This window comes from Rhinoraja longicauda, chromosome 2 (genome assembly GCF_053455715.1).
Source record: "Rhinoraja longicauda isolate Sanriku21f chromosome 2, sRhiLon1.1, whole genome shotgun sequence".
Lineage (NCBI taxonomy): Eukaryota > Metazoa > Chordata > Chondrichthyes > Rajiformes > Arhynchobatidae > Rhinoraja > Rhinoraja longicauda.
This window is the reverse complement of record NC_135954.1, coordinates 110,058,822-110,085,383: the sequence shown is the minus strand read 5'-3', so window position 1 is coordinate 110,085,383 and position 26,562 is coordinate 110,058,822. Positions and strand designations below refer to the sequence as shown.

Below are 26,562 nucleotides of genomic sequence, written 5' to 3'. Positions count from 1 at the left end.
CGGAGCAGCCTGCCATGGGGAACCTTGTCGAATGCTTTGCTGAAGTCCATGTACACAACATCTACAGCTGTGCCCTTATCGACCTTCTTGGTCACGCCTTCAAAATCTCAATTAGATTTGTGAGACACGACCTCCCACGTACAAAACCATGCCGACTATCCCTAATCAGCCCTTGCCCGTCCAAATGCCTGTATATCCTGTCCCTCAGAATACTCTCCAGTAACTTTCCAACACCAAATGTTAAGCTCACTGGCCTATAGTTCCCAGTATTTTCCCTGCAGCCCTTCTTGAATAGAGGCACAACATTTGCCACCCGCCAGTCTTCCGGCACCTCCTGTATTTATAGACAATTCATAAATGTCAACCAGGGCTCCCGCAATTTCCTCTCTAGTTTCCCACAATGTCCTCAGATATATCTGATCAGGCCCTGGAGATTTGTCTACCTTCATACACGACAGTACCTTCAGCACCTCTTCGACCGTGACACTCACTGCTATCACAACACTTCCATTTGACTGCCCCATGTTCCTCCGTCGGAGGAGAAATACTCATAGAGGACCTTGCCCATCCCCTGTGGCTCCACACAGAGGTGACCGCTTTGATTCCTGACGGTCCCACTCTCTCTAGTTACCTTTTCCCCCCCTAATGTATTGACGAAATCCCATGGGATTGGCCACTATCTGCCAGAGCCATCTCCTGGGCCCTTCTGATTTCCCGTTTTCAGTTTACTCTTGGGATCAAGGAAAGAGCGTTCACATCGCGGCCCTGTTTCCACCAATCTTTCCACCACTATGCACAACCAGAAGAAACGCAAGGCACATTGCAAGCGGACGCCGAGAAGTGTGTTCAGCTCAGGCTGGACAATTTCTAAGAAGTTTACTCCTTACTTCCCGAAACTCCTCCACTTGATCCCAGCTGCCGATACCTGTCCCATGCTCCCTTCTTATTCTTGAGCAATGCTTCAATTTCCCTCGTCAGCCAAGCTTCCTTACGTTTGCCTGCCTTGCCCTTCACCCTAACAGGGTAACGTACACATCCTGAGCTTTTGCCAGCACCCTTCGAAACACATCCCACTTGGCTGATGTTCCTTTCCCTTCATCAGTCAACCTGCTCCAATCAACGTGAGCGAGACCTTCTCTCATACCCTCATAGACTACCGCAGATTCAGGGACAGTTTCTTCCCAGCTGTTATCAGGCAACTGAACCATCCTACCACAACCAGAGAGCAGTGCTGAACTACCATCCATCTCACTGGAGACCCTCAGAATACCTTTATTCGGACTTTACCTTGCACTAAACGCTACTCCCTTTATCCTGTACCAGTACGCTGTGGACGGCTCGATTGCAATCACGTACAGTCTCTTCTCTGACTAGATCTCACGCAGCAAAGGAGCTGTTCACTGTACCTCGGGACAGGTGACACTATTCTTGCTATCGAGGGAGTGCAGCGTAGGTTTACTAGGTTAATTCCCGGAATGGCGGGACTATCATATGTTGAAAGACTGGAGCGACTAGGCTTGTATACACTGGAATTTAGAAGGATGAGAGGGGATCTTATCGAAACGTATAAGATTATTAAGGGGTTGGACACGTTAGAGGCAGGAAACATGTTCCCAATGTTGGGGGAGTCCAGAACCAGGGGTCACAGTTTAAGAATAAGGGGTAGGCCATTTAGAACTGAGATGAGGAAAAACTTTTTCAGTCAGAGAGTTGTGAATCTGTGGAATTCTCTGCCTCAGAAGGCAGTGGAGGACAATTCTCTGAATGTATTCAAGAGAGAGCTAGATAGAGCTCTTAAGGATAGCGGAGTCAGGGGGTATGGGGAGAAGGCAGGAACGGGGTACTGATTGAGAATGATCAGCCATGATCACATTGAATGGCGGTGAAGGGTTGAACGGCCTCCTCCTGCACCTATTGTCTGTCTATTGTCTATAATAATAAACTGGTGCAGGATGCGGTTCACGGTGTGTGTGTGGAAGTTGGTAAGGTTCCTTGTTGGACATGCTGAACCTCCTTGGTCTTGTTAGGAAGGAGAGGCTTTGGCGAGCTCCCTTGGCCGGAGCGTCAATGTTGGACAAGGTAACATTGTTGGTAATGTTCACACTGTGAGAAACTTGAAGCCCTCAACCATCTCTCTCTCTCTCTCTCTCTGGTTTGGCAGAGCTGTCTGGAATTGTACAGTGATTTTAAAACTGGTTCTCTTTCACTCCTCTTCCCCTCCCCCTTCTCTCCCCCTCTCTCCTCCTCCGCCCTCTCTCCCCCTCCGCCCTCTCTCCCCCTCCGCCCTCTCTCCCCCTCCGCCCTCTCTCCCCCTCCGCCCTCCCTCCCCCTCCGCCCTCTCTCCCCCTCCGCCCTCTCTCCCCCTCCGCCCTCTCTCCCCCTCCGCCCTCTCTCCCCCTCCACCTTCTCTCCCCCTCCCCCTCCCCCTCTCTCCCCCTCCCCTCTCTCCCCCTCCCCTCTCTCCCCCTCCCCTCTCTCCCCCTCCCCTCTCTCCCCCTCCCCCTTCTCTCCCCCTCCCCCTTCTCTCCCCCTCCCCCTTCTCTCCCCCTCCCCCCTCTCTCCCTCCCCCCCTCTGCCCTCTCTCCCCCTCCCCCCTCTCTCCCCCTCCCCCCCTCTGCCCTCTCCCCCTCCCCCCCTCTGCCCTCTCTCCCTCTCCCCTCTCCCCCGCTCTCCCCTCTCAGGGTGCTGAGTGCGTTGTTGCTGTTGCTGATGTCCCCTGCTGTGGTGCTGCTGCTGTGCATCTCCCTGTACCACCACCTGCTGGAGTCTCCACTCTCGGTGCTGGAGTGCTGGCAACTGTTCCTGCACGCGGTGGCCGACTCCATCCTGGACCACCACCTGTACCGCGCCATTGCCTACCCCTTCCTCGTGCTCTTCATCTACCCCTGCTGGCTGCTGCTCTGGAACGTCGTCTTCTGGTAGCGAGACTCCCCCCACCCGTGGGTGCCCCACACTCCCCCAGCCCAGGGTGCCCCACCCTCTCCTGGGTTCTTCATCCCCCCACCCCTGGGTGCCCCACACCCACACATCTGGGTGCTGCTCTGGAACGTTGTCTTCTGGAAGTGAGGTGGGGGGGAGACCCTTCCCACCCCTGGGTGCCCCACCCCTGGGTGCTGCTCTGGAACATCGTCTACTGGAAGTGGGTGGGGGGGTAAACTCCACCAACCCCCTAGGAGCTACCCTTCTCCCCCTCCAAATGAATCCCATGCCCACCCTAGGGTGCTTCCTCTCCCACCCCTGGGAGCCCCATCATCCCCCACCATCCAGTAAGTGCTCCAAACCCCACCTACTGTGTGCTCCCACCCCTTGGGTGCCCCATCCCCCCCACCCCTTAGGTGCCCCATCCCCCCACCCTTGGGTGCCCCACCCCCCACCCCTAGGCGCCCCATCTCCCCACCCTTGGGTGCCCCACCCCCCACCCCTAGGTGCCCCATCTCCCCACCCTTGGGTGCCCCACCCCCCACCCCTAGGTGCCCCATCTCCACCCCTGGGGGCCCCATCCCCCACCCCTGGGGGCCCCATCTCCCACCCCTGGGGGTCCCATCTCCCACACATGGGTGCTCCACCCCCACCCCTGGGTGCTCCATCCCCCACCCCTCCCACCCTCCCCCTCTCCTCTCAGCGAAGTGTATCTCCCCCCCCCCCCCCCCACAGGCGCTGTGTCTGCGTTTGTGGAGGTTGGGGGGGAGAGGGAGCTCCCCTGACCCCCACCCTCTGGCAAGGGGGGGCAGCCCGTACGCTGCACAGACCCCTCCCGTCTGCCCCCTGTTTCCCGGCTGTGTGGAGGGGGGCCCTGGTGGGGAGGGGGGTGGGGGTGAAAGACTGTTTACTGGGTGGGGTGTTGGTGTTGTTAGGGTTCAGCCCACGGAGTTTGTGTACAGAGATGTTCAAGGTGAAGCTCTGAATAAATGTTGTTCTCAGCCCGATTTGCGCTGATTCCAGTGATTTGTACGGCAATGAAATAGAACGAGGACGGTCAGAGCCCTAGTACGGCCCTCCCTCACTCCCCCTCACTCACACCCCCTCACCACCCTCCCTCACTCCCCCTCACTCACACCCCCTCACCACCCTCCCTCACCCCCCCCTCTCACCACCCCCAACCCCCCCTCCCTCACCCCTCCTCCCTCACCCCCCCCTCTCACCACCCCCTCTCACCCCCCCCTCCCTCACTCCCCCTCCCTCACCCCCCCTCTCACCACCCCCAACCCCCCCTCTCTCACCACCCCCTCACCCCTCCTCCCTCACCCCCCCTCCCTCACCCCCCCCCTCTCACCACCCCCAACCCCCCCTCCCTCACCCCCCCCCCCCTCCCTCACCCCCCCCCCCCCCCACAGTGCCCCTTCACCGCCCTCCCACAGTGGGGCGATGTGTGTATCGGAGCTCTTGACAAAATGTGTGGCTGGCAGCCTGCCAGGAAACTGTGTCGACCCAAAAAGGGGTGGAACGATGTTTCTGGACTTTACACCTGTGTCCGTCCGGCACAACCCCCCGTTACTGCCTGGCTATTGCTGAGCGGGCCGCGCTGGCTGTGTGTGGAGCGGCAGGAATTCTGCACCGTCTCTCTGTCTACGGCCTTGGAAGCTGGTGCTGACGGAGCCTCCTTTCTCTCGGTCAGACCAGCGGAGATAGACAATAGACAATAGGTGCAGGAGGAGGCCATTCGGCCCTTCGAGCCAGCACCGCCATTCAATGTGATCACGGCTGACCATTCTCAATCAGTACCCCCGTTCCTGCCTTCTCCCCATACCCCCTGACTCCGCTATCCTTAAGAGCTCTATCTAGCTCTCTCTTGAATGCATTCAGAGAATTGGCCTCCACTGCCTTCTGAGGCAGAGAATTCCACAGATTCACAACTCTCTGACTGAAAATGTTTTTCCTCATCTCCGTTCTAAATGGCCTCCCCCTTATTCTTAAACTGTGGATAAGGAGTTTCCAGCAACAACAGGCAGCAGAAATCCCCTTCGTTGCCGCAGGAGCAGCGACGAGCAGCCGGGGCTGTCTGTAAGTCTGCAGCTCGCTGAGGAACGCAGGAGAGACGGGATAGCCGGGCCGAAGAGGGGCCGCCAATACCGGACACGTTCATCGTCCGAGGCATCGCCACTCGCCTCCCTCCCTCGAACTGTTCCATGTTTGTGTGTGTGGACACTAGCTTTGTGCCATTTAGACCAGTGCTTCTCTTGAGCCTTGATCACATTATTTCATTCACCCTCAAACTAAATATTCTAATGTTTTTTTTTGGTAATTTCCGTCTTATTCTCCCTTGTGAGAGAAATAATTATATAAATATCTGAATAAATTAAGTCATTCACCCCTCTAGTTTCATTCACCCCAAAATAATTTCATTCACGCTTTGGTGAATCGTTCGCCAGTTTCAGAAGCACTGATTTAGACTGTTATATGTGTTTGTTTTTCTGTTAATTGTAGTGTCTGGGAACACTCCTGCAGCTCCAGCCCTTGGTGACCACTGCACAGCGTGAGCCACCCTTTCCTCCACACCCTCCACCTCCCCGCGACACGCAGGGAGGCGAACCTGTACGGGCTCCTCCTCCCACACCCTGCACTTCCTCGCCCTGCTCCACCGTCCGTACACTAAGTGGCGGTCCGTGTGTTGCCTTCCGGTCGCGAGGGGGGGGCCCCCAGTGGGGGTCTCTCTACGCAGGGATTCTGCCCCTCTCCATCGGGGACCTGGGGTGGAGGGTATTGCACTGAGGAGTCCCCTGCAACCTTTACCTCGCGCGGGTTCACAGACTCGCCAGCCACTTTTGCAGGCTGGAAGAGTCTGTGTACCACGTGTACATGGAGTGTGTGAGTCTGCGTACCACTTGTACATGGAGTGTTGTGAGTCTGTGTACCACGTGTACATGGAGAGTGAGTCTGTGTACCACGTGTACATGGAGAGTGTGAGTCTGTGTACCACGTGTACATGGAGTGTGTGAGTCTGTGTTCCACGTGTACATGGAGTGTGTGAGTCTGTGTACCACGGTGTACATGGAGTGTGTGAGGTTGCAGCCCCTGTTCCAATATCTAAAGGGGCTGCTCCTTGCCCTTCTGGCTGCACTTCACACCCACCACCCTCATCTTTGGACACCCTGTGCGTAGGGGAGAGGGTAGAGCTGAAGATGTCCTGGTCGGGTTGCTCCTGGGCCTGGCCAAGCTGGCCATCCGTGAGTCACGGCGCCAGGGGGAAGAGGGGCTCTGCCCGAGCCGGCTGCCTGCCCCTATTTCCGGGGTTACGTCGTGCCCGGGTGGTGTTGGAGAGGGACCGCGCGCTGTCCACTGGGCACCGCGGGGGAGGGGGGGGGAATGCATCCTTAATAAGGATTGTAACATATTTGTTTAATAATCAGTATATATTTGATATTCTAGAATATTTGTTTTACTTTGTACTATGGTGGTGGGTTTGATGGTATTATACATATTAATCTTGTAAACAATTGATTCGATTCGATTCAATTGATTCGATTTATTTTTGGTAAAATTCACAGGTGAAAGATCTTATAAAGTGGTATAGCAGCTTAAAGGGGCCGAATGTAATAGAAAGTAACTGCAGATACTGTACCAAAGATAGACACAAAATGCTGGAGCCTGAAGAAAGGTCCCGACCCAAAACATCACCTATCCATGTTCACCAGAGATGCTGTCTGACCCGCTGAGTTACTGCAGCACTCTGTGTTTATCTTTGAGGGGCCGACTGTTCTGTTGCTTCTCGGCTTCTCTGTCACATTTGCAGAGCTGTCAGTGTGACCCTGCAAGTCCCTGGGCCCCTCCGCACACAACCCACACGGGAGGAAGGTTCACAAACCACTGGCCACTCTCCCAGTGAAGGTAAAATACTTTATTTCTATTGCTACAGAGTGCAAGCGAGAGAGAGATTGCACACCTCACCGCTCCCACCATCTCCATGTTGGGGGGAGTGGACGATTTGACCCTGTTAAACACGGCCGAGTGTTAAAGGTGCACAGAGTCAGAGAACACTTGTGCCCACCACGCCCACGCCAGCCAGGACTGGGCGAGTCCCATCTGCTCCACACACCCCTAAACCCATCCCATCCATATATCTGTCCAAATGTGCAAGTCTACTGCTTCCTCCGGCAGCCCGTTCCAGGCACGGACTACACTCTGAGTGTAAAAGTTGCCCCCGAGCTCCCTCTTTAATCTCTCCCCTCTCACCTTCATAAGTTCATAGGTGCAGTATTAGGCCATTCAGCCCATCGAGTCTACTCTGCCTTTCAATCATGGCTTATCTATCTATCTATCTTCCCCTCTCAGTCCCATTCTGCTGCCTTCTCCCCAGAATCTTTGACATCCTTAAAGGTTGGCGGGGGAATGGGGTTGAGAGGGAGAGGTAGATCAGCCCTGATTTAAAGGAGGAGTGGACTTTAAGTCCGTACCGTCATGTCTTACAACCTTCTACCCAGGGAAGAGGCTGTCTGATTGGAAGACACCATCCACGGTGTCCAGCCCGTCGAGTATCAGAGGGAGGGAGGGGGGGGGAGGAGAGGGAGAAATGGAGGGGGGGTGGGAGGAGAGAGGAAGGGGGGAGCGAGGGAGATGCCTGTCCCCTAGGGGTGTTGGCACCTTAAGGATCCAACAGTGTTTTATTGTCATGTCCCGATGTGGGACACAGATTCTTGCCTCTAAGCTCTGGCTCCCATGTGTCCGTGGGCACGGTTTTGATCAGCACTACCCCGAGACACCACTGGGTGACGACCTGACCTGCCCTTGATGACAACTCACCCACCTTGACGTAGTGTGAGACGTTGCACTTTTGGGAAGTCAATCCAGGGCAGGACCTTCACATTAACAGCAGGGCTCTGGGCAGTGTTGTGGAGCAGAGGGATCTTGGAGTGCAGGTACACAGTGAATGGCAGGGCTCTGGGCAGTGTGGTGGAGCAGAGGGATCTCGGAGTGCAGGTACATATTTCATTGAAAATGGCGGCACAGGAGTTGGGATGTTATGTTACAGTTGTACAAGACGTTGGTGAAGCCACACTTGGGAGTATTGTGTACAGTTTTGGTCACTCTAATATAGGAAATATACCATTACGTGTGAAAGGGTGCAGAGTAGATTTACGAGGATGTTGGCAGGACTCGAGGGCCTGAGCTACAGGGAGAGGTTGGGCAGTCTGTGACTCTATTCCTTGGAGAGCAGGGAGGATGAGGGGTGATCTGACAGAGGTGTACAAAATCATGAGGGGGAACAGATAGGGTTTGAAGCACACAGTCCTTTGCACAGGGTAGGGGAATCAAGAACTGGAGGACATAGGTTTAAGGTTAGAGGGAAAATGATTTAATAGGAACCTGAGGGGCAACTTTTTCAGGCAGAGGGTGGTGTGTGTATGGAACGAGCTGCCAGAGGTGGTAGTTGAGGCAGATACATAACCACATTTGGACAGGTACATGGATAGGAAAGGTGACACGCGCATGCACACGAACATTGGCTCTATTTCCCCAAAACAACGTCTGCTCGCCTTACACCAGAGCCGGGACTCATTCTGATGAGGCAGGTGAAAGACCAGCCAGTGCTTTAAACACTCAGCGGGTCAGGCACCATCTGTGGTGACCGTCTCACGGTGCAGCCTGACCCCAGTGTGTCCAGCACCTGCCCTTGTCCCCCTCCATCGACTCCTTTAAGTCCAGGCTCAAAACCTATTTCTACTCCCTAGCGTTTGAGGCCCTCTGAGGGGGCGCTGGGAACTGTTTAAGTAGGTGCTGTTATGTTTGTGTGCCATTGTATGTTCGTTCTTAGTACCTGGACTGATGTACAGCACTTTGGTCAACGTGGGTTGTTTTTAAATGTGCTATACAAATAAAATTGACTTGACTCTCTCTCTCTCTCTCTCTGGTACATTCAGCCTGAGATAATGCAGAGAAACCCTCTTTGAAAGCCTGAGCTGCCAAGCGGTTTGACAGGGGGGTGGTGGTGATATACTTGCGTCTGCGGTCAATGGAAGTGTACAATGTTAAAGTGGTTAGTGAAAGACACAAGGAACTGCCGATGCCTCAACGTGCTGCCGCACAGCTCCCCAAGGCCGCACGGTTTGTCAAACAAACACAGCGTTGGAACTCAGCAGGTCAGGCAGCATCCGTGGAGGGAACAGACAAGTAAGTGATGTTTGAGATCGGGGCTTGAGCTCGTACCATGTACTTAAGTTTAGGGAAAAAACTGCAGATGCCGGTTTAAATCTAAGGTAGACACAAAATGCTGGAGTAACTCAGCGGGTCAGGCAGCGTCTCTGGAGAGAAGGAATGGGTGATGTTTCGGGTCGAGACCCTTCTTTAGAAACATCACCCATTCCTTCTCTCCCGAGATGCTGCCTGACCTGCGAGTTACTCCAGCATTTTGTGTCTCCCTTCGATGTACTTAAGTTTGCACTATTATGGTCTGGTTACCTTGTATTACTGATTCCTTTTATTGTCTAACCTCTCAGCCACCCTCCCCTCCCCTCCCCTCCCTCTCCACCCCTCCCTCTACCTCCACATTTCACTCCTCCTCTTCTCTCCTTTATCCAACATCCTTTTGTCTCCTTTTCACGTCCAGCCTCTGTCACCTTCACCACCCCCTTCACCTGTAATCACCCATCACTTGCCAAACTTTGGCCCACCCCCACCTCTCTATTCCAGCTTTCTCCCCGCCAGTCTGAAGCAGTGACCCGACCCAAAACATTGCCTCCCCAGATGCTGCCTGAACCTGCTGAGATCCTCCAGCACTTTGTGCTTTGCTCCAGATTCCAGCGCCTGCGGTTCCCTGTGCCTCGAAGCTTGTCGTCATACCTCGGCACGGGTGACAGTAAGAGCTGGCCCGGCCTGAGCCGCTGGGTTCCTCCGGCACTTTGGGCGACGGACCAATTGGTGTTGGTGACCCAGCGTAACGGAGTGAGGTATCTGGATCAGTCCGTTCACCCTCAGTCACGGGCGATCAGGGAACGGTGCCCCCCCTCCCCTCACCCTTGCCCACTGGTGGGGGAGCTTGGCGTGGTGAGAGGGGCCATGACTGGGTGAGGTGGACCGGTGCCATGGTGGCCGGAGATCGCTGGTCATTTGGCAACCCGTCCTGCCGGGACCGTTCCCCCAGTGACCGCCGGCTGGATTCTGCCTCGGTACTCTGGCCGCCGGAGGGGGCCTGCGGTGAAGATGCCGCGCCAATCCCACCGCCATCTCTCCCACGTTTATCCACAGGCTCCTCGGCCATCCGTCATCTCCGCCAACATCTGGATCGCCGGCGTCCAGCGGTGCCAGAGATGGCGCCGCGCCGCGCCACCCCGGTCGGTCAGTGACAGTTCTGGCAGAGAGGGTGGCAGCGCTGGCCATTTACCAGGCAGCGGCAGCCCCCGCTCGTATCACCCGGACCCTGGAGGGGGAGAGGCTGTCAGTGTCACCCGGAAAACCAAGCTGTTGTACACCCCTCCCTAGATGTTGAATCCCCCACCCAGGTGTTGTACTCCATCCAAATGTTGAACCCCCTCCCAGATGTTGAACCCCCACCCAGATGTTGTATCCCCACCAGATGTTGTACACTCCCCAACCGATGTTGTACTCCCACATCCAGTTGTTGAAATCCTCCCCCACCCAGCTATTGTAACCCCCACACCCAGATGTTGTACCCCTCACCCAGATGTTGTACACCCACATCCAGCTGTTGAAATCCTCCCCCACCCAGATGTTGTACCCCTCACCCAGATGTTGTACACCCCCTGCCCTCTAGGTGTTGAACCCCTCCAGATGTTGAGCCCCCCCTGACCCCCAAATGTTCAATCCCCTAGATGCAGAGAACCCAGTTCCAGATGTGGAGCATTACCTCCAGATGTTGATTCTGATCCCAGACCACAGCTATCTGAGCCTGACCCTGGTCCCCAGAGGCTGGTCCACCCACCCCAGGTGTGCTCGTCCACAAGGTATTGGTCTGCCCACAGATGTTGTCCATGCCCCAGGTGCGCACTCAGCACCAGGCTCCAGATGTTGTAGGTCCCCAAATGTTGGTGTTGCCACAGATGTCTGCTAGATGTTGTCAATCCCACAGATGTGCTGCACTCAGCCCCCTGCCCCAGTTGTCTCTCCACCCCCCAGGTATGTGTGTGTGTGCCCATACCCCCGCCCCGTGTGTGTATGTGTCCCTGCCCCAGGTGTGTGTGTCCCTGCCCCAGGTGTGTGTGTGTGTGTGTGTGTGTGTGTGTCCCTGCCCCAGGTGTGTGTGTGTGTGTGTGTGTGTGTGTCCCCTGCCCCAGGTGTGTGTGTGTCCCTGCCCCAGGTGTGTGTGTGTCCCTGCCCCAGGTGTGCCACTCACGGAGGGTCCCCAGCGACAGCCCTTGGTGACCCAGCAGATCTCGGTGTGACAGACGGGGCAGCGGATCCAGTCACAGCCGCCCTTCTTCTGCACCACGATGCCGCAGCGCGGGCAGTGCATGGCCTCGCCCGTCCGCACCAGGCTCTGTGGGAACCAGAACCACACCGTCACCAGGGCAGTACCCAAGGCCCACACCCCTCTCCGCCCTCCACCGCGGGCAGTGCCCACAACACCCACCCTCTCCTCTCCCTCCCCACCTCTCCCCTCCACCGCGGGTAATGCCCACGCCCCTCTCCCCTCCCCTCCACCGTGGGCAGTGCATGGCCTCACCCATCCGCACCAGGCTCTGTGGGAACCAGAACCACACCGTCACCAGGGCAGCACAGGCCATACCCCTCCCCACCCCATCACCAGGGCAGTGCCCGCAGCCCATACCCTCACCCCTCCCTCCCCACCTCTCCCCTCCACCGCGGGTAATGCCCACACCCCTCTCCCCTCCCCGCCCCTCCTACGCGGCAGTGCACGGCCTCACCCGTCCACACCAGGCTCTGTGGGAACCGGAACCGCACCGTTATCTGGGTACCCCTCCCATGCCCCCCACTCCAGGGGTAGTGCCCAGTGCACCAGGCTTTCTGGTCACTGTGGCCAGTGCCCACTCCTTTCACCACCAATTTCTACCCTGCACTCAAACACATTCTCCGACACCTCCCCCCCCTTTCTGGATCTCACCGTCTCCATCACAGGAGATAGACTATTGATTGACATCTATTGCAAACCCACTGACTCCCACAGCTATCTCCCACAGTTCCCCTCTCCCATCACAGATGAGGCCCTCACTCGTGTCTCCTCGGTAACCCGCAGCTCCGCCCTTGCTCCCCCTCCCCCTAGTTGCAACAGAGACAGAGTCCCCCTAGTCCTCACCTTCCACCCCATCAGCCATCACATACAACACATAATCCTCCGACATTTCCGCCACTCCAACGGGATCCCCCCACTAGTCACATCTTCCCATCTCCACCCTTTCCTCTTTCCGCAGAGACCGTTCCCTCCGCAACTCCCTGGTTATGGGAGTATATATTTTGTATAGTGCACGAAATTCAGATATTCAAGTGTAACTGTGCAGCATACACATTGTAACTATTCAGACATTCAAGTGTTAACTGTGTAGCATGTGTACTCTTAGGCATTCCTCAGTTAGCCTGGCATTATTCCTCAGTTAGCAGTCCTTCGATCCCTTATTCCATATTTGGTCCTTAGACTTAATCCTTAGGCATTCCTACTTTGGTAACCTTTGACTTAGGCATTGCCTGTACACCATTATCTCTTTGCCTTGTCACATTTGGGTGAAAGATAATGGTGGCAAGAGAAGAGATAAGGAAAGACATAGGCCTTGGGGTGATGGATGGATGTGAGGGATGGACTAGCAGGGAAATAAGGGAGGCGAAGTGTGAAGGGATGTGAGCATTGAGATAAGGATATATTACTGAATGGGATTTAATGGTGACGGGACAGACGGGTGACTGCAAAGAAATGAATGACTGAAGAAAGGAGTGTGGGTATGAGGTAATGTAAAGAAGATAAGGTTTGGAATAATCCTATAAACATAGACTGCCCGATGTACTAAGTGGGCAGTCAGGCGGTTGACTTCCTGATTGTTCCAGCTGTTGTTTGCAAATAAAGGCTTTTAACTTCTCAAAGAATTCTCCGTGTCGCCTGTCTTAATTTCGAAGCTAAAGAAAACCATGACATGGTTAACTCATCCCTTCCCACCCAAACCACCCCCTTCCCAGGTACCTTCCCCTGCAACCGCAGAAGATGCAACACCTGTCGTTATCCTCCTCCCTCGACTGTGTCCAGGGACCCCTGACAGTCCTTTCAGGTTAGGCAGAGGTTCACTTGCACCTCCTCCAACCTCATCTACTGTATCCGTTGTTCAAGATGTGGGCTGTTATACATCGGCGAGACCAAACATAGACTGCGTGATCGTTTTGCTGAACACCTTCGCTCAGTCCGCCTCGAACTACCTGATCTCCCGGTTGCTGGACACTTCAATTCCCCTTCCCATTCCCACACGGACCTTTCTGTCCTGGGCCTCCTCCATTGTCAGAGTGAGGCTAAACGCAAATTGGAGGAACAGCACCTCATATTTTGCTTGGGCAGCTTACACCCCAGCAGTTTGAATATTGATTTCTCTAACTCCTGCATCCCCTCTCTCTCCATCCCTCCCCCACCCAAGTCGTACCAGCTTCAAAGTCGTCTTGTTGAGTCTCATTGTCTGTAACTCGTTCTCACCTATCCCACAGCTAACAATGGCCGGCTTCCTTTATCATCGTCACTTTTTTGCATATCTATCATTCATTTGTTCTATATTTCTCTTCATCACCATCTATATCTTTCGTTTCCCTTTCCCCTGACTCTGTCTGAAGAAGAGTCTCGACCTGTTCCTTTTCTGCAGAGATGCTGCCTGTCCCGCTGAGTTACTCCGGCATTCTGTGTCTATCTTGCGTTTAAACCAGCATCTGCAGTTCCTTCTGACACACCCTCCCCCCCTCCATGCCCCCGTCCCCCCACATCACTAGGGAACAGTGAATAGCCTCACCCATCCGCACCAGTCTATACCAGGCTCTGCTTTGCAAGGGAACCACACAGTCACTGCAGGCAGCACAGAGGGTCTGCACACCCCATACCACCCCCACCACCGTTCACCACACAGCCCTTCACCACAAGCTCCACCCTCACTCACCATCGTAGAGTGATACAGCGGGGAAACAGGCCCTTCATAGAGTGATACAGTGTGGAAACAGGCCCTTCATAGAGTCACAGAGTGATACAGTGTGGAAACAGGCCCTTCAGCCCAACTTGCCCACACCGGCCAACATGTCCCAGCTACACTAGTCCCACTTGCCTGCGTTTGGTCCATATCCCTCCAAACCTGTCCTATCCAAGTACCTGACTAACAGTTTCTTAAACGTTGGGAAAGTCCCAGCCTTCTCTGGCAGCTTGTTTCATACACCCACCACCCTTTATGTGAAAAAGTTACCCCTCAGATTCCTAATAAATCTTTCCCCTCTCATCTTAAACCGATGTCCTCTGGTTTTTGATTTTCCTACTCTGGGCAAGAGACTCTGTGCATCTACCCGATCTATTCCTCTCATGGTTTTTACACCTCTACAAGATCGCCCCTGATCCTCCTGCGCTCCAGAGAAACAAACCTAGACTGCCCGGCCTCTCCTTATAGCAACACGCCGATCAGACCAGGTAACGTCCTTGTAAATCGGTTTTTGCTGCCTTTTTCTGGTATTAATGTCATCCTTGCTGTAGTCGGGTGACCAGAACTCCGAGTGAACCCCTTGCAAACATCTTCTGGAAGTTGCAGTTGTTCCCACAGCCTCGCTGGGTCCTCGTTGCCGCAGCCCAGCTCACCGCTGCCCAGCTCACCGCTGCCCCCCTACCTTCAGCATCTCGCTGGTGCAGCGCGCGTTGCTGTCGTTAGCTGCCCGGCTCTGCACATCGTCCTGATATTGCTTGCAGTTCATTCCCTCGTGGATCGCCTGGGGGGGGGGGGGGGGAGCATGGAGAGGGAATGTGTGTAGTCATCCCTCAGCACCGGCCCTCCCACAGTGTGGCACTCCCTCACCCCCCCAGTGTGGCCCTCCCTCACCCACCACTCCCACAGTGTGGCACTCCCTCACCCCCCCCACAGTGTGGCGCTCCCGCTTCCTCACCCCCCCCCCCACAATGCGGCGCTCCTCGCGCCCCCCTCCCACAGTGTAGCCCTCCCTCACCCCCCCTCCAACAGTGTGGCGCTCCCTCACCCCCCCCCACCCACAGTGTGGCCCTCCCTCACCCCCCCCCCCACTCCCAGTGTGGCCCTCCCTCACCCCCCCCCCCCACTCCCACAGTGTGGCCCTCCCTCACCCTCCCCCACAGTGTGGCCCTCCCTCACCCCCCCCCCCCACTCCCACAGTGTGGCCCTCCCTCACCCCCCCCCCCACTCCCACAGTGTGGCCCTCCCTCACCCCCCCCCCCCACAGTGCGGCGCTCCCTCACCCCCCCTCCCATAGTGTGGCCCTCCCTCACCACCCCCCACTCCCACAGTGTGGCCCTCCCTCACACACCCCCCCCCACAGTGTGGCCCTCCTTCACCCCACCCCCCCTCCCACAGTGTGGCCCTCCCTCACCCCCCCCCCCACAGTGCGGCGCTCCCTCACCCCCCCCCCCTCCCATAGTGTGGCCCTCCCTCACCGCCCCTCCCCCACTCCCTCACCCCCTCACCCCCCCCCCCACTCCCACAGTGCAGCGCTCCCTCACCGCCCCTCCCCCCCACTCCCTCACCCCCCCCCCTTCCCACAGAGCTGCCCCCCTCCCGCGGCCCCACCTTGCAGAGCAGGCAGTTGACTTTGCGGCAGGTGGGGCAGTGGAACTCGTTGACTGTATCCTCGTAGATGCACCAGCCCCTGCAGTCGGGTGTGCGACAGTGGTAGCTGTTGTCACTGCTGCTCTCCGCCACCGACACGCTGCGGTCCAGGAACTTGTCGTAGTCTTCTGCACACACCAGCTGGGGGGGGTTACAGAGCAAGCGGCCACTTGTCATCATCTTATCCACGACACTCCCAGTAAAACTCCACCCTCCACCCTCACCCAACGTGCAACTGTGCAGCACAGGAACAGGCCACAATGTCCGAGACAGACATAGTGTGAAGTCAAACCCATTCCTGCCTGCACCTGATCCATATCCCTCAGCTGTTTTGACTTCCTCTGGCAGCTCGTTCCATACACCCATCCGTGTATAAAAATTGCCCCTCGGGTTTCAGTTAAAACTTTCCCCTCTCACCTTTAAACTGGTCTGAAAGAGAGACTCCACCCGAAACGTCACCCATTCCTTCACTCCAGAGATGCTGCCTGTCCCGCTGAGTTACTCCAGCATTTTGTTCCCTATCTATGTTCCCTATCGAAAGGCCTCTTTAGTTTAGAGATGCAGTGCGGAAACAGGCCCTTCGGCCCACCGTGTCCGCGCCGACCAGCGATCCCCGCACACTAACACTATCCTACACCCACAAGGGACAATTTTTCCATTTACCAAGCCAATTAACCGACAAACCCGTACATCTTTGGAGTGTGGGAGGAAACCGAAGATCTTGGAGAAAACCCACGCAGGTCACGGGGAGAACGTACAAACTCCGTACAGACGGCGCCCGTGGTCGGGATGGAACCCAGGTCTCCGGCGCAGCATTCGCTGTAAGGCAGCAACTCTACCGCTGCACCGCCAAGAGTAAAAGAGTGATCTTGTAGAGATGTGTAAAGCCATGCGGAGAATATAGAGGGTGAATGCAGAGAGTCCACACGTAGGGTCGTGGGAAGCAAGAACCAGAGGGTAGACACAAAGTGCTGGAGTAACTCAGCGGGACAGGCAGCCTCTCTGGAGTGAAGGAATGGGCGACGTTTCGGGTGGAGACTCTCTTTCAGACCAGTTTAAGGGTGAGAGGGGAAAGTTTTAACTGAAACCGGAGGGGCAACCTTTATACACGGATGGGTGTATGGAACGAACTGCCAGAGGAAGTCAAAACAGCTGAGCATAGGAACAGGCACTTTGTGGGGCTTTGTGTTTGTAATCTGCAGTGAAGAAAGCCAATGGAATATTGGCCTTCATAACAAGAGGAGTTGAGTATAGGAGCAAAGAGGTCCTTCTGCAGTTGTACAGGGCCCTAGTGAGACCGCACCTGGAGTACTGTGTGCAGTTTTGGTCTCCAAATTTAAGGAAGGATATTCTTGTTATTGAGGGCGTGCAGCGTAGGTTTACTAGGTTAATTCCCGGAATGGCGGGACTGTCGTATGTTGAAAGACTGGAGCGACTAGGCTTGTATACACTGGAATTTAGAAGGATGAGAGGGGATCTTATCGAAACGTATAAGATTATTAAGGGGTTGGACACGTTAGAGGCAGGAAACATGTTCCCAATGTTGGGGGAGTCCAGAACAAGGGGCCACAGTTTAAGAATAAGGGGTAGGCCATTTAGAACGGAGATGAGGAAAATCTTTTTCAGTCAGAGAGTTGTAAATCTGTGGAATTCACTGCCTCAGAAGGCAGTGGAGGCCAATTCTCTGGATGCTTTCAAGAGAGAGCTAGATAGAGCTCTTAAGGATAGTGGAGTCAGGGGGTATGGGGAGAAGGCAGGAACGGGGTACTGATTGTGAATGATCAGCCATGATCACATTGAATGGTGGTGCTGGCTCGAAGGGCCGAATGGCCTCCTCCTGCACCTATTGTCTATTTGCAGTTTCTTGTATCTCCAGCAGATTGTCTTTTGCTCAAAATATAGGAGATGGAAAGAAGCCATGGTTGCAACTTTACAAAACACTGGTTAGACTGCTGTGGACAGTTCTGGTCATCATAAGATAGAACTTTATTTATCTGAGGAGGGAAATTGATCTGCCAACGGTCATAAAGCACAAAATACATGAAACATGAAATTAAAGTGAGGAGTGGAAAGGATTGGGGATGTGCAACGATTCGGGAGGTGGGGGGAGTCAGTCTACCCCACGACAGAAGGGGAGGAGTTGCAGTTTGATAGCCACAGGGAAGAAGGATCTCCTGTGGCGTTCTGTGGTGCACCACACTGCAGTAAGCACGTGGTGGTGCTTGAGGGAGGAGAGGAGATTCACCAGGTTGTCGCCTGAATTGAAGGACTTCAGTTATGGGGAGCGACCCAGTCTGAAGAAGGGTTGCCTGATCTGAAATGTCACCTATCCATGTTCTACAGAGATGCTGCCTGTCCCACTGAGTTACTCCAGAACTCTGTGAAACGTAACCTATCCATGTTCACCAGAGATGCTGCCTGACCCGCTGAGTTACTCCAGCACACTGTGAAATGTCACCTATCCATGTTCTCCAGAGATGCTGCCCGACCCGCTGAGTTACTCCAGCACGTTGTGTCTATCTTTGGACGTGCAGGAAGGAATTGCAGGTGCTGGTTTAAACCGAAGATAGACACAAAATGCTGGAGTAACTCAGCGGGACAGGCAGCGTCTCTGGAGAGAAGAAATGGGTGACGTTTCGGGTCGAGACCCTTCTTCAGACTGAGTCAGGGGAAAGGGAAACGAGAGATATAGACGGTGATGTAGAGAGATACGGAACAAATTAATGAAAGATACGCAAAAAAGTAACGATGATAAAGGAAACAGGCCATTGTTGGGTGAAAACGAGAAGCTGGTGTGACTTGGGTGGGGGAGGGATGGAGATGGATGAAGAGAGAGGGAATGCCGGGGTTACTTGAAATTAGAGAAATCAATATTCATACCACTGGGCTGCAAACTCAAGGGTGTTTAAATTATGAGAGGCATAGAAATGGTAGATAGTCAGAACCTTTTTCCCATCGTAGGTGTATCAAAAACGAGAGGGCACAGGTTTAAGGTGAGAGGAAGGAGTTTTAAAGAGGATTTCAGCACAGAGTAGATGCACGGAATCTCTTGCCAGAGTTGGGGAGTCGAGGACCAGAGGACAAAGGTTCAAGGTGAAGGGGAAAAGATTTAATAGGAATCTGAGGGGTAACTTTTTCACATAAAGGGTGGTGGGTGTATGGAACAAGCTGCCAGAGGAGGTAGTTGAGGCAGGGGCTATCGCATCATTTAAGAAACAATTGGACAGGTACATGGATAGGACAGGTTTGGAGGGATATGGACTAAACGCAGGCAGATGGGACTAGTGTAGCTGGGACATGTTGGGCGGTGTGGGCAAGGTGGGCTGAAGGGCCTGTTTCCACACTGTATCACTCTATGACTCTTTATTTGGATCTGTTTCAGAGACATTTAGACAAACATTTAAAATAAACAAGATTGAGAAAGGATGTTCCCTGGGCTTGCAAGCCTAAGAGTTTTAGATTGTAGGAGGCCGAGGGGTGACCTTACTGAGGTGTACAAGATCATGAGGGGTGTGGGTAAAGTGAACGCTCACAGTCATTTTACCCAGAGTAGAGGTTTCTAAAACTAGAGGGCACGGGCTTAAGGTGAGAGGGGAGAGATTGAAGAGGGACCTCGGGGCAACTTTTTCACTCAGTTCGTATCTGGAACGAGCCGCCAGAGGAAGCTATAGAAGTAGATACAATTATGACTTTTAAAAGGCACTTGGACAGAAAAATGGAAAGGAAAGTTTCAGAGGGATATGGGACACTGGCAGACAGACAGGGACTATCCCAATATGCCACAAACAAGGTGGGCCGAAGAGTCTGTCTCTGTGCTTTACAGCTCCATGACTCTGTGATAAAATCCTCATGCAGATAAACGGGATTAGTGTGAGTGGGCAAAAACATGGATGTTTAGGAAAGAACTGCAGATGCTGGTTTAAATCGAAGGGCGACACAAGATGCTGGAGTAACTCAGCGGGTCAGGCAGCATCTCAGGAGAGAAGGAATGGGTGACGTTTCGGGTCGAGACCCTTCTTCAGACTTCTCTACATGGATGTTTAGTTTCGTTTAGAGATACAGCATGGAAACACCGAGTCCATGCCGACCATTGATCACACTGATTCTGTTATCCCACTTTCTCATCCACTCAGGGCCGTCTTAACGCATGGGCCTGATGGGCACTTGCCCGGGGGGCCACGAGCATAGGGGCCCCATGCTGATCTGTGTATGTTAAGTGACTTGCAATAAATAAATACTACTTTAAAAATGTAGGTTCAATAAGTGCTTTTTTCGCAACATTTTCGGTCCCTAAGTGCGATCTGTAAATGCTTTTCGCAACAATGTAGCACCCTAAGTCCATCGCTAAGTGCTTTTCGCCGGCACGACAGGGGGGGGCTGGTAGGGAAAGGGGGCTGGTAGGGAAAGGGGGGTGGGGGAGAGTAACGGTAGGGGTCCCAGTTCACTGCTTTGCCCGGGGGCCCATAATGCTGTAAAAACGGCCCTCATCCACTCCCTACACTTTGGGGGCAATTTTTAGAGAAGCCAATTAATTGATCTACAAACCCGCACGTCTTTGGGATGTGGGGGGACCTCATTGAAATTTACCAAACAGGGAAAGGCCTGGATAGAGTGGATGTGGAGAGGATGTTTCCACGAGTGGGAGAGTCTAGGACTAGAGGTCACAGCCCTCAGAATTGAAGGAAGGAGATAAGGAGGAATTTCTTTAGTCAGAGGGTGGTGAATCTGTGGAATTCTTTGCCACAGAAGGCTGGGGAGGGCCAGTGGATATTTTTAAGGCAGAGAGGGATAGATTTTTGATTAGTACAGGTGTCAGAGGTTTCGGGGAGAAGGCAGGAAAATGGGGTTAGGAGGAAGAGATAGATCAGCCATGATTGAATGGCGGAGTAGACTTGATGGGCCGAATGGCCTAATTGTTCTCCTTTCACGTATGACCTTGTGAAAGTCACGTGGTCAGAGGGAGAGCGTGCACACTCCAGACTGAGAGGGGCCGGGGTGATGGTGGGAGGCGGGTGTGTGGGGGTGGACACGGTGGTGTGTGAGCCCACTCACCGCTCTGATCTCGCGCTCCTGCAGCTTGCTGTCGCAGGAGTAGCTGCTGTCCCGGTACGGGCAGGTCACCTGTGGCTCCACCGACATCCGGATCAGCTGGTTCAGGCACGACCTGTGGACACGGACACGACACAGCCCGTCACCAGCACCGCTCACACACCCCGCTCACACACCCCGCTCACACACCCCCGCTCACACACACGGCTCACACACACCGATCACACACACCGATCACACACACGGCTCACACACACACACACCGATCACACACACACACCGATCACACACACACACCGCTCACACACACCCCCCGCTCACACACACGGCTCACACACACAGCACACACACACCGATCACACCCCGCTCACACACGGCTCACACACACACACCGATCACACACGGCTCACACACACACCGATCACACACACGGCTCACACACACATACCGATCACACACACACACACCGATCACACACCCCGCTCACACACACGGCTTACACACACATCCCTCACACACACGGCCCACACACACACACCCCTCACACACACCGCTCACACACACACCCTTCACACACACACCGATCACACACACTGCTATCACACCACACACACCGCCTACACACACACCCCTCACACCCACCCCTCACACACACACCGCTCACACACATCGCTCACACACACCTCACACACACACCCCTCACACGCACACCACTCACACGCACACCACTCACACGCACACCACTCACACGCACACACCGCTCACACACACCCCGCTCACACACACACACCACTCACACACGGCTCACACACACACGGCTCACACACACCCTGCTCACACACACCCCTCACACACACACCTCACACGCACACACCTCACACGCACACCCCTCACACGCACACAACCACCCACACACACCCCTCACACACACACCCCTCACACACACTCCTCACACACACCCCTCACACGCACACACTGCTCACGCACACACCGCTCACATACACACCCCTCAAACACCGCCCACACACACCGCTCACACACACATACCCCTCACACACACCCCTCTCACACACACCTCACACGCACACACCCCTCACACACATACCACCCACACACACACCCCTCACACACACCCCTCACACACACACCGATCGCACACACTGCTATCACACCACTCACACACATGGCTCACACACACACCCCTCACACACATACCGCTCACACACGGCGCACACACCGATCACACACACACACAGCTCACACACACTGCTTACACACCACTTACACACATGGCTCACACACGGCTCACACACCCCGCTCACAGACACAGCTCACACACACCGCTCACACACGCACACCGATCACACACAGCTCACACACCACTCACACACACGGCTCACACACCCCGCTCACACACAGCTCACACACCCTGCTTACACACCCCGCTCACACACGGCTCACACACCCCTCACACACACACACACACCCCTAACACACACACCCCTTACACACACCCCTTACACACACCGCTCATATACACCTCACCCACGCACACCCCTCACACACACACACACCACTCACACGCACACACCCCTCACACAGCTCACACACACACCGTTCACACACACACCACTCACACACACCACTCACACACAGCTCACACACACAGCTCACACACACAGCTCACACACCCCGCTCACACACCCCACTCACACACCCCGCTCACACACACGGCTCCCACACGCGGCTCCCACACGCGGCTCTCACACACCGCCCACACACACGGCTCACACACACCCCTCACACACACCCCTCACACGCACACCCCTCACACGCACACACCCCTCACACGCACACACCCCTCACACACGCACCAATCACACACACACACCCCTCACACACACGCACCAATCATACACACCCCTCACACGCACACACCCCTCACACGCACACACCCCTCACACACACGCACCAATCACACACACACACCCCTCACACACACCCCTCACACACACCGCCCACACACACCGTTCACACACACGGCTCTCACACACACACCGATCGCGCACACACTGCTATCACACCACTCACACACATGGCTCACACACACCCCTCACACATACCGCTCACACACGGCTCACACACACCCGCTCACACACGCACACCGATCACACACACCGCTCACACACCACTCACACACGGCTCACACAGCTCACACACCCTGCTTACACACCCCGCTCACACACCCCGCTCACACACCCCTCACACACACCCCTCACACACACACACACACACACACCCCTCACACACACACACCCCTCACACACACCGCTCATATACACACCTCACCCACACACACCCCTCACACACACACCACTCACACGCACGCACCCCTCACACACACAGTTCACACACACCGTTCACACACACACCACTCACACGCACGCACCCCTCACACACACAGTTCACACACACCGTTCACACACACACACCACTCACATACACAGCTCACACACACAGCTCACACACCCCGCTCACACACCCCACTCACACACGGCTCCCACACGCGGCTCACACACACCGCCCACACACACGGTCACACACACGGTTCACACACACCGCCCACACGCACACACTCCTCACACACACGCACCAATCACACACACACCTCACACACACACCCCACACACACACACACCCCTCACACACACACACCCCTCACACACACACCCCACACACACACACACACACACACACACACACACACCCCTCACACACACACACCGCTCACAGACCCTGTCACCCACACTGCTCTTCAAGTGCCCCTTGATTCCCCTCTCTCTTCAACCCTCCCCCTTCCTAGTTCTGTGACCAGTCTGACTGTCCCCCTGATTGCATCTTATCTCTGTCTGTTTCGATGTCACCTTCTCCTGGCTAACAATGGTCTATTCTACATTCTCCTTGAGCCCCATTCCCTTTGATGTCTTGTTTTCACACCTTACCCTTCCTTATCTCCCCCTCCCGACTCTCAGTCTGAAGAAGGGTCTCGACCCGAAACATCACCCTTTCCTTCTCCCCAGAGGTGCTGCCTGTCCCGCTGAGTTACTCCAGCGTTTTGTGTCTATCTTCGGTTTAAACCAGCACCTGCAGCTCCTTCCGACACATCTTAGTGAGACTGCAGTTCTGGTTGCCCCATTCATTATATGCGACTGATGTGGGGGCTTTGGCACAGAGGGTGCAGAGATTTACCAGACTAACTTTCCTAAGTTAGGAAAAGGGGACGTACAACGAGATCTGGGTGTCCTAGTGCATCAGTCACTGAAAGGAAGCATGCAGGTACAGCAGGCAGTGAAGAAAGCCAATGGAATGTTGGCCTTCATAACAAGAGGAGTTGAGTATAGGAGTAAAGAGGTCCTTCTGCAGTTGTACAGGGCCCTAGTGAGACCGCACCTGGGGTACTGTGTGCAGTTTTGGTCTCCAAATTTGAGGAAGGATATTCTTGCTATTGAGGGCGTGCAGCGTAGGTTCACGAGGTTAATTCCCGGAATGGCGGGATTGTCATATGTTGAAAGACTGGAGCGACTAGGCTTATATACACTGGAATTTAGAAGGATGAGAGGGGATCTTATCGAAACATAAGATTATTAAGGGGTTGGACACGTTAGAGGCAGGAAACATGTTCCCAATGTTGGGCGAGTCCAGAACAAGGGGCCACAGTTTAAGAATAAGGGGTAGGCCATTTAGAACTGAGATGTGGAAAACCCTTTTCAGTCAGAGAGTTGTGAATCTGTGGAATTCTGCCTCAGAAGGCAGTGGAGGCCAATTCGCTGAATGCATTCAAGAGAGAGCAAGATAGAGCTCTTAAGGATAGCGGAGTCAGGGGGTATGGGGAGAAGGCAGGAACGGGGTACTGATTGAGAATGATCAGCCATGATCACATTGAATGGCGGTGCTGGCTCGAAGGGCCAAATGGCCTCCTCCTGCACCTATTGTCTATTGTCTATTGCCTGGATTTGGAGGGTGTTAGCTATGTGGAGAGGTGAAAAAAAATGGATTGTTTTCTCTGGAACGTCAGAGGCTACGGGGAGACCACCGAGCAGACATCATGGTGGCGCAGCGGGAGAGATGCCACCTCACAGCGCCAGACACCCAGCTTCCATCCTGACCACGGGTGCTCTCTGGACAGAGTCTGTATGTTCTTCCCATGGGTTTTCACCGGGTGCTCCGGTTTCCTTCCACACGCCAAAGATATACAGGTTAGTAGGCTACTTGGCTTGGTATACAGTGCCCTCCATAATGTTTGGGACAAAGACCCATCATTTATTTATTTGCCTCTGTACTCCATAATTTGAGATTTGTAATAGAAAAAGATTACGTGTGACAATAGACAATAGGTGCAGGAGGAGGCCATTTGGCCCTTCGAGCCAGCACCGCCATTCAATGTGATCATGGCTGATCATTCTCAATCAGTACCCCCGTTCCTGCCTTCTCCCCATACCCCCTGACTCCGCTATCCTTAAGAGCTCTATCTAGCTCTCTCTTGAATGCATTCAGAGAATTGGCCTCCACTGCCTTCTGAGGCAGAGAATTCCACAGATTGACAACTCTCTGACTGAAAAAGTTTTTCCTCATCTCAATTCTAAATGGCCTACCCCTTATTCTTAAACTGTGGCCCCTTGTTCTGGACTCCCCCTACATTGGGAGCATGTTTCCTGCCTGTAGCGTGTCCAACCCCTTAATAATCTTATATGTTTCGATAAGATCTCCTCTCATCCTTCTAAATTCCAGTGTATACAAGCCTGTCAGATTTTATTAAAGGGTATTTTTATACATTTTGGTTTCACCATGTAAAAATTACAGAAGTGTTTAGACATAGTCCCTTCCATGGCCTTTATTAAAATCTCACAATGTGCACTTTAACCGCATGATTTTTTTCTATTACAAATCTCAAATTATGGAGTACAGAGGCAAATAAATAAATGATGGGTCTTTGTCCCAAACATTATGGAGGGCACTGTAATTGTAAATTGTCCCTATCGTGTGTAGGATTGTGTGTTAGTGTACGGGGATTCAGTGGGTCGAAGGGCCTGTTTCGCGCTGTATCTTTAAGCTAAACGAAAATGAGAGGGGCACAAAATGGTGGTGTGGCTCAGCGGAACAAGCAGCATCTCGGGAGAGAAGGAATGGGTGCGTTTACGGGTCGAGACCCTTCTTCAGACTGAGAGGCTATTAGCTACAAGGATAGGTTGGACAGACTTGGAGATTGAGGGGGAGACCTGATAGAAGTTTATAAAATGGGAGGCGTGGATGAGGTCGACAGTCAGAACCTTTCTCCCGGGTTGGAATGTCAGACTAGAGGGCTTAACTTTAAGCTGAGAGGGGCAAAGTTTAAAGGGGAGCACAGGAGGGTGAGTGGTGTTGTTATAGAGGTGTATAAAATGATGAGGGGAATAAAGAAGGTGAATTCACAGAATCTCTTGCCCAGTATTGCAATCAAGAACCAGAGGTTTAAGATGAGACGTACGGGTATGTAGGTTAATTTGACTGGGTAAATGTAAAAAAAGAATTTTTTAATTGTCCCTAGTGTGTGTAGGATAGTGTTAATGTGCGGGGATCGCTGGGCGGCGCGGACTTGGTGGGCCGAAAAGGCCTGTTTCCGCGCTGTATATATATGATATATGATATGATATGATACGAGAGGGGAAAGATTTAATAGGAACCTGAGGGACAATTTTTTCACACCGAGGGTGGTGTGGACATGGATCGAGCTGCCAGAGGAGGTAGTTGAAGGTAGGTACAATAACACCATGTA

General features: G+C 54.0%; 2 protein-coding genes across 2 annotated transcripts in view; one reads left to right on the top strand and one right to left on the bottom strand.

Moving 5' to 3' along the window:
• gpaa1 (glycosylphosphatidylinositol anchor attachment 1) overlaps positions 1-3,914 on the top strand; it is a 40,246-nt gene extending 36,332 nt beyond the window's left edge. The window contains 2 exon segments of the mRNA XM_078423947.1: positions 2,028-2,079; positions 2,682-3,914. Of these exon segments, the coding sequence (XP_078280073.1) occupies positions 2,028-2,079; positions 2,682-2,922 (293 nt within the window). The 3' untranslated portion in view covers positions 2,923-3,914.
• Positions 3,915-9,530: 5,616 nt separating this feature from the next.
• The window catches only part of shrprbck1r (sharpin and rbck1 related), a 44,493-nt gene continuing 27,461 nt past the window's right edge, over positions 9,531-26,562 (bottom strand). The window contains exons 9-14 of the mRNA XM_078423934.1: positions 23,753-23,769; positions 20,754-20,865; positions 15,663-15,842; positions 14,737-14,835; positions 11,285-11,428; positions 9,531-10,351 (exon numbers count right to left, since the gene is read on the bottom strand). Coding sequence (XP_078280060.1) covers positions 10,271-10,351; positions 11,285-11,428; positions 14,737-14,835; positions 15,663-15,842; positions 20,754-20,865; positions 23,753-23,769 — 633 coding nt within the window. The 3' untranslated portion in view covers positions 9,531-10,270. The remainder of the gene's footprint in view (positions 10,352-11,284; positions 11,429-14,736; positions 14,836-15,662; positions 15,843-20,753; positions 20,866-23,752; positions 23,770-26,562) is intronic.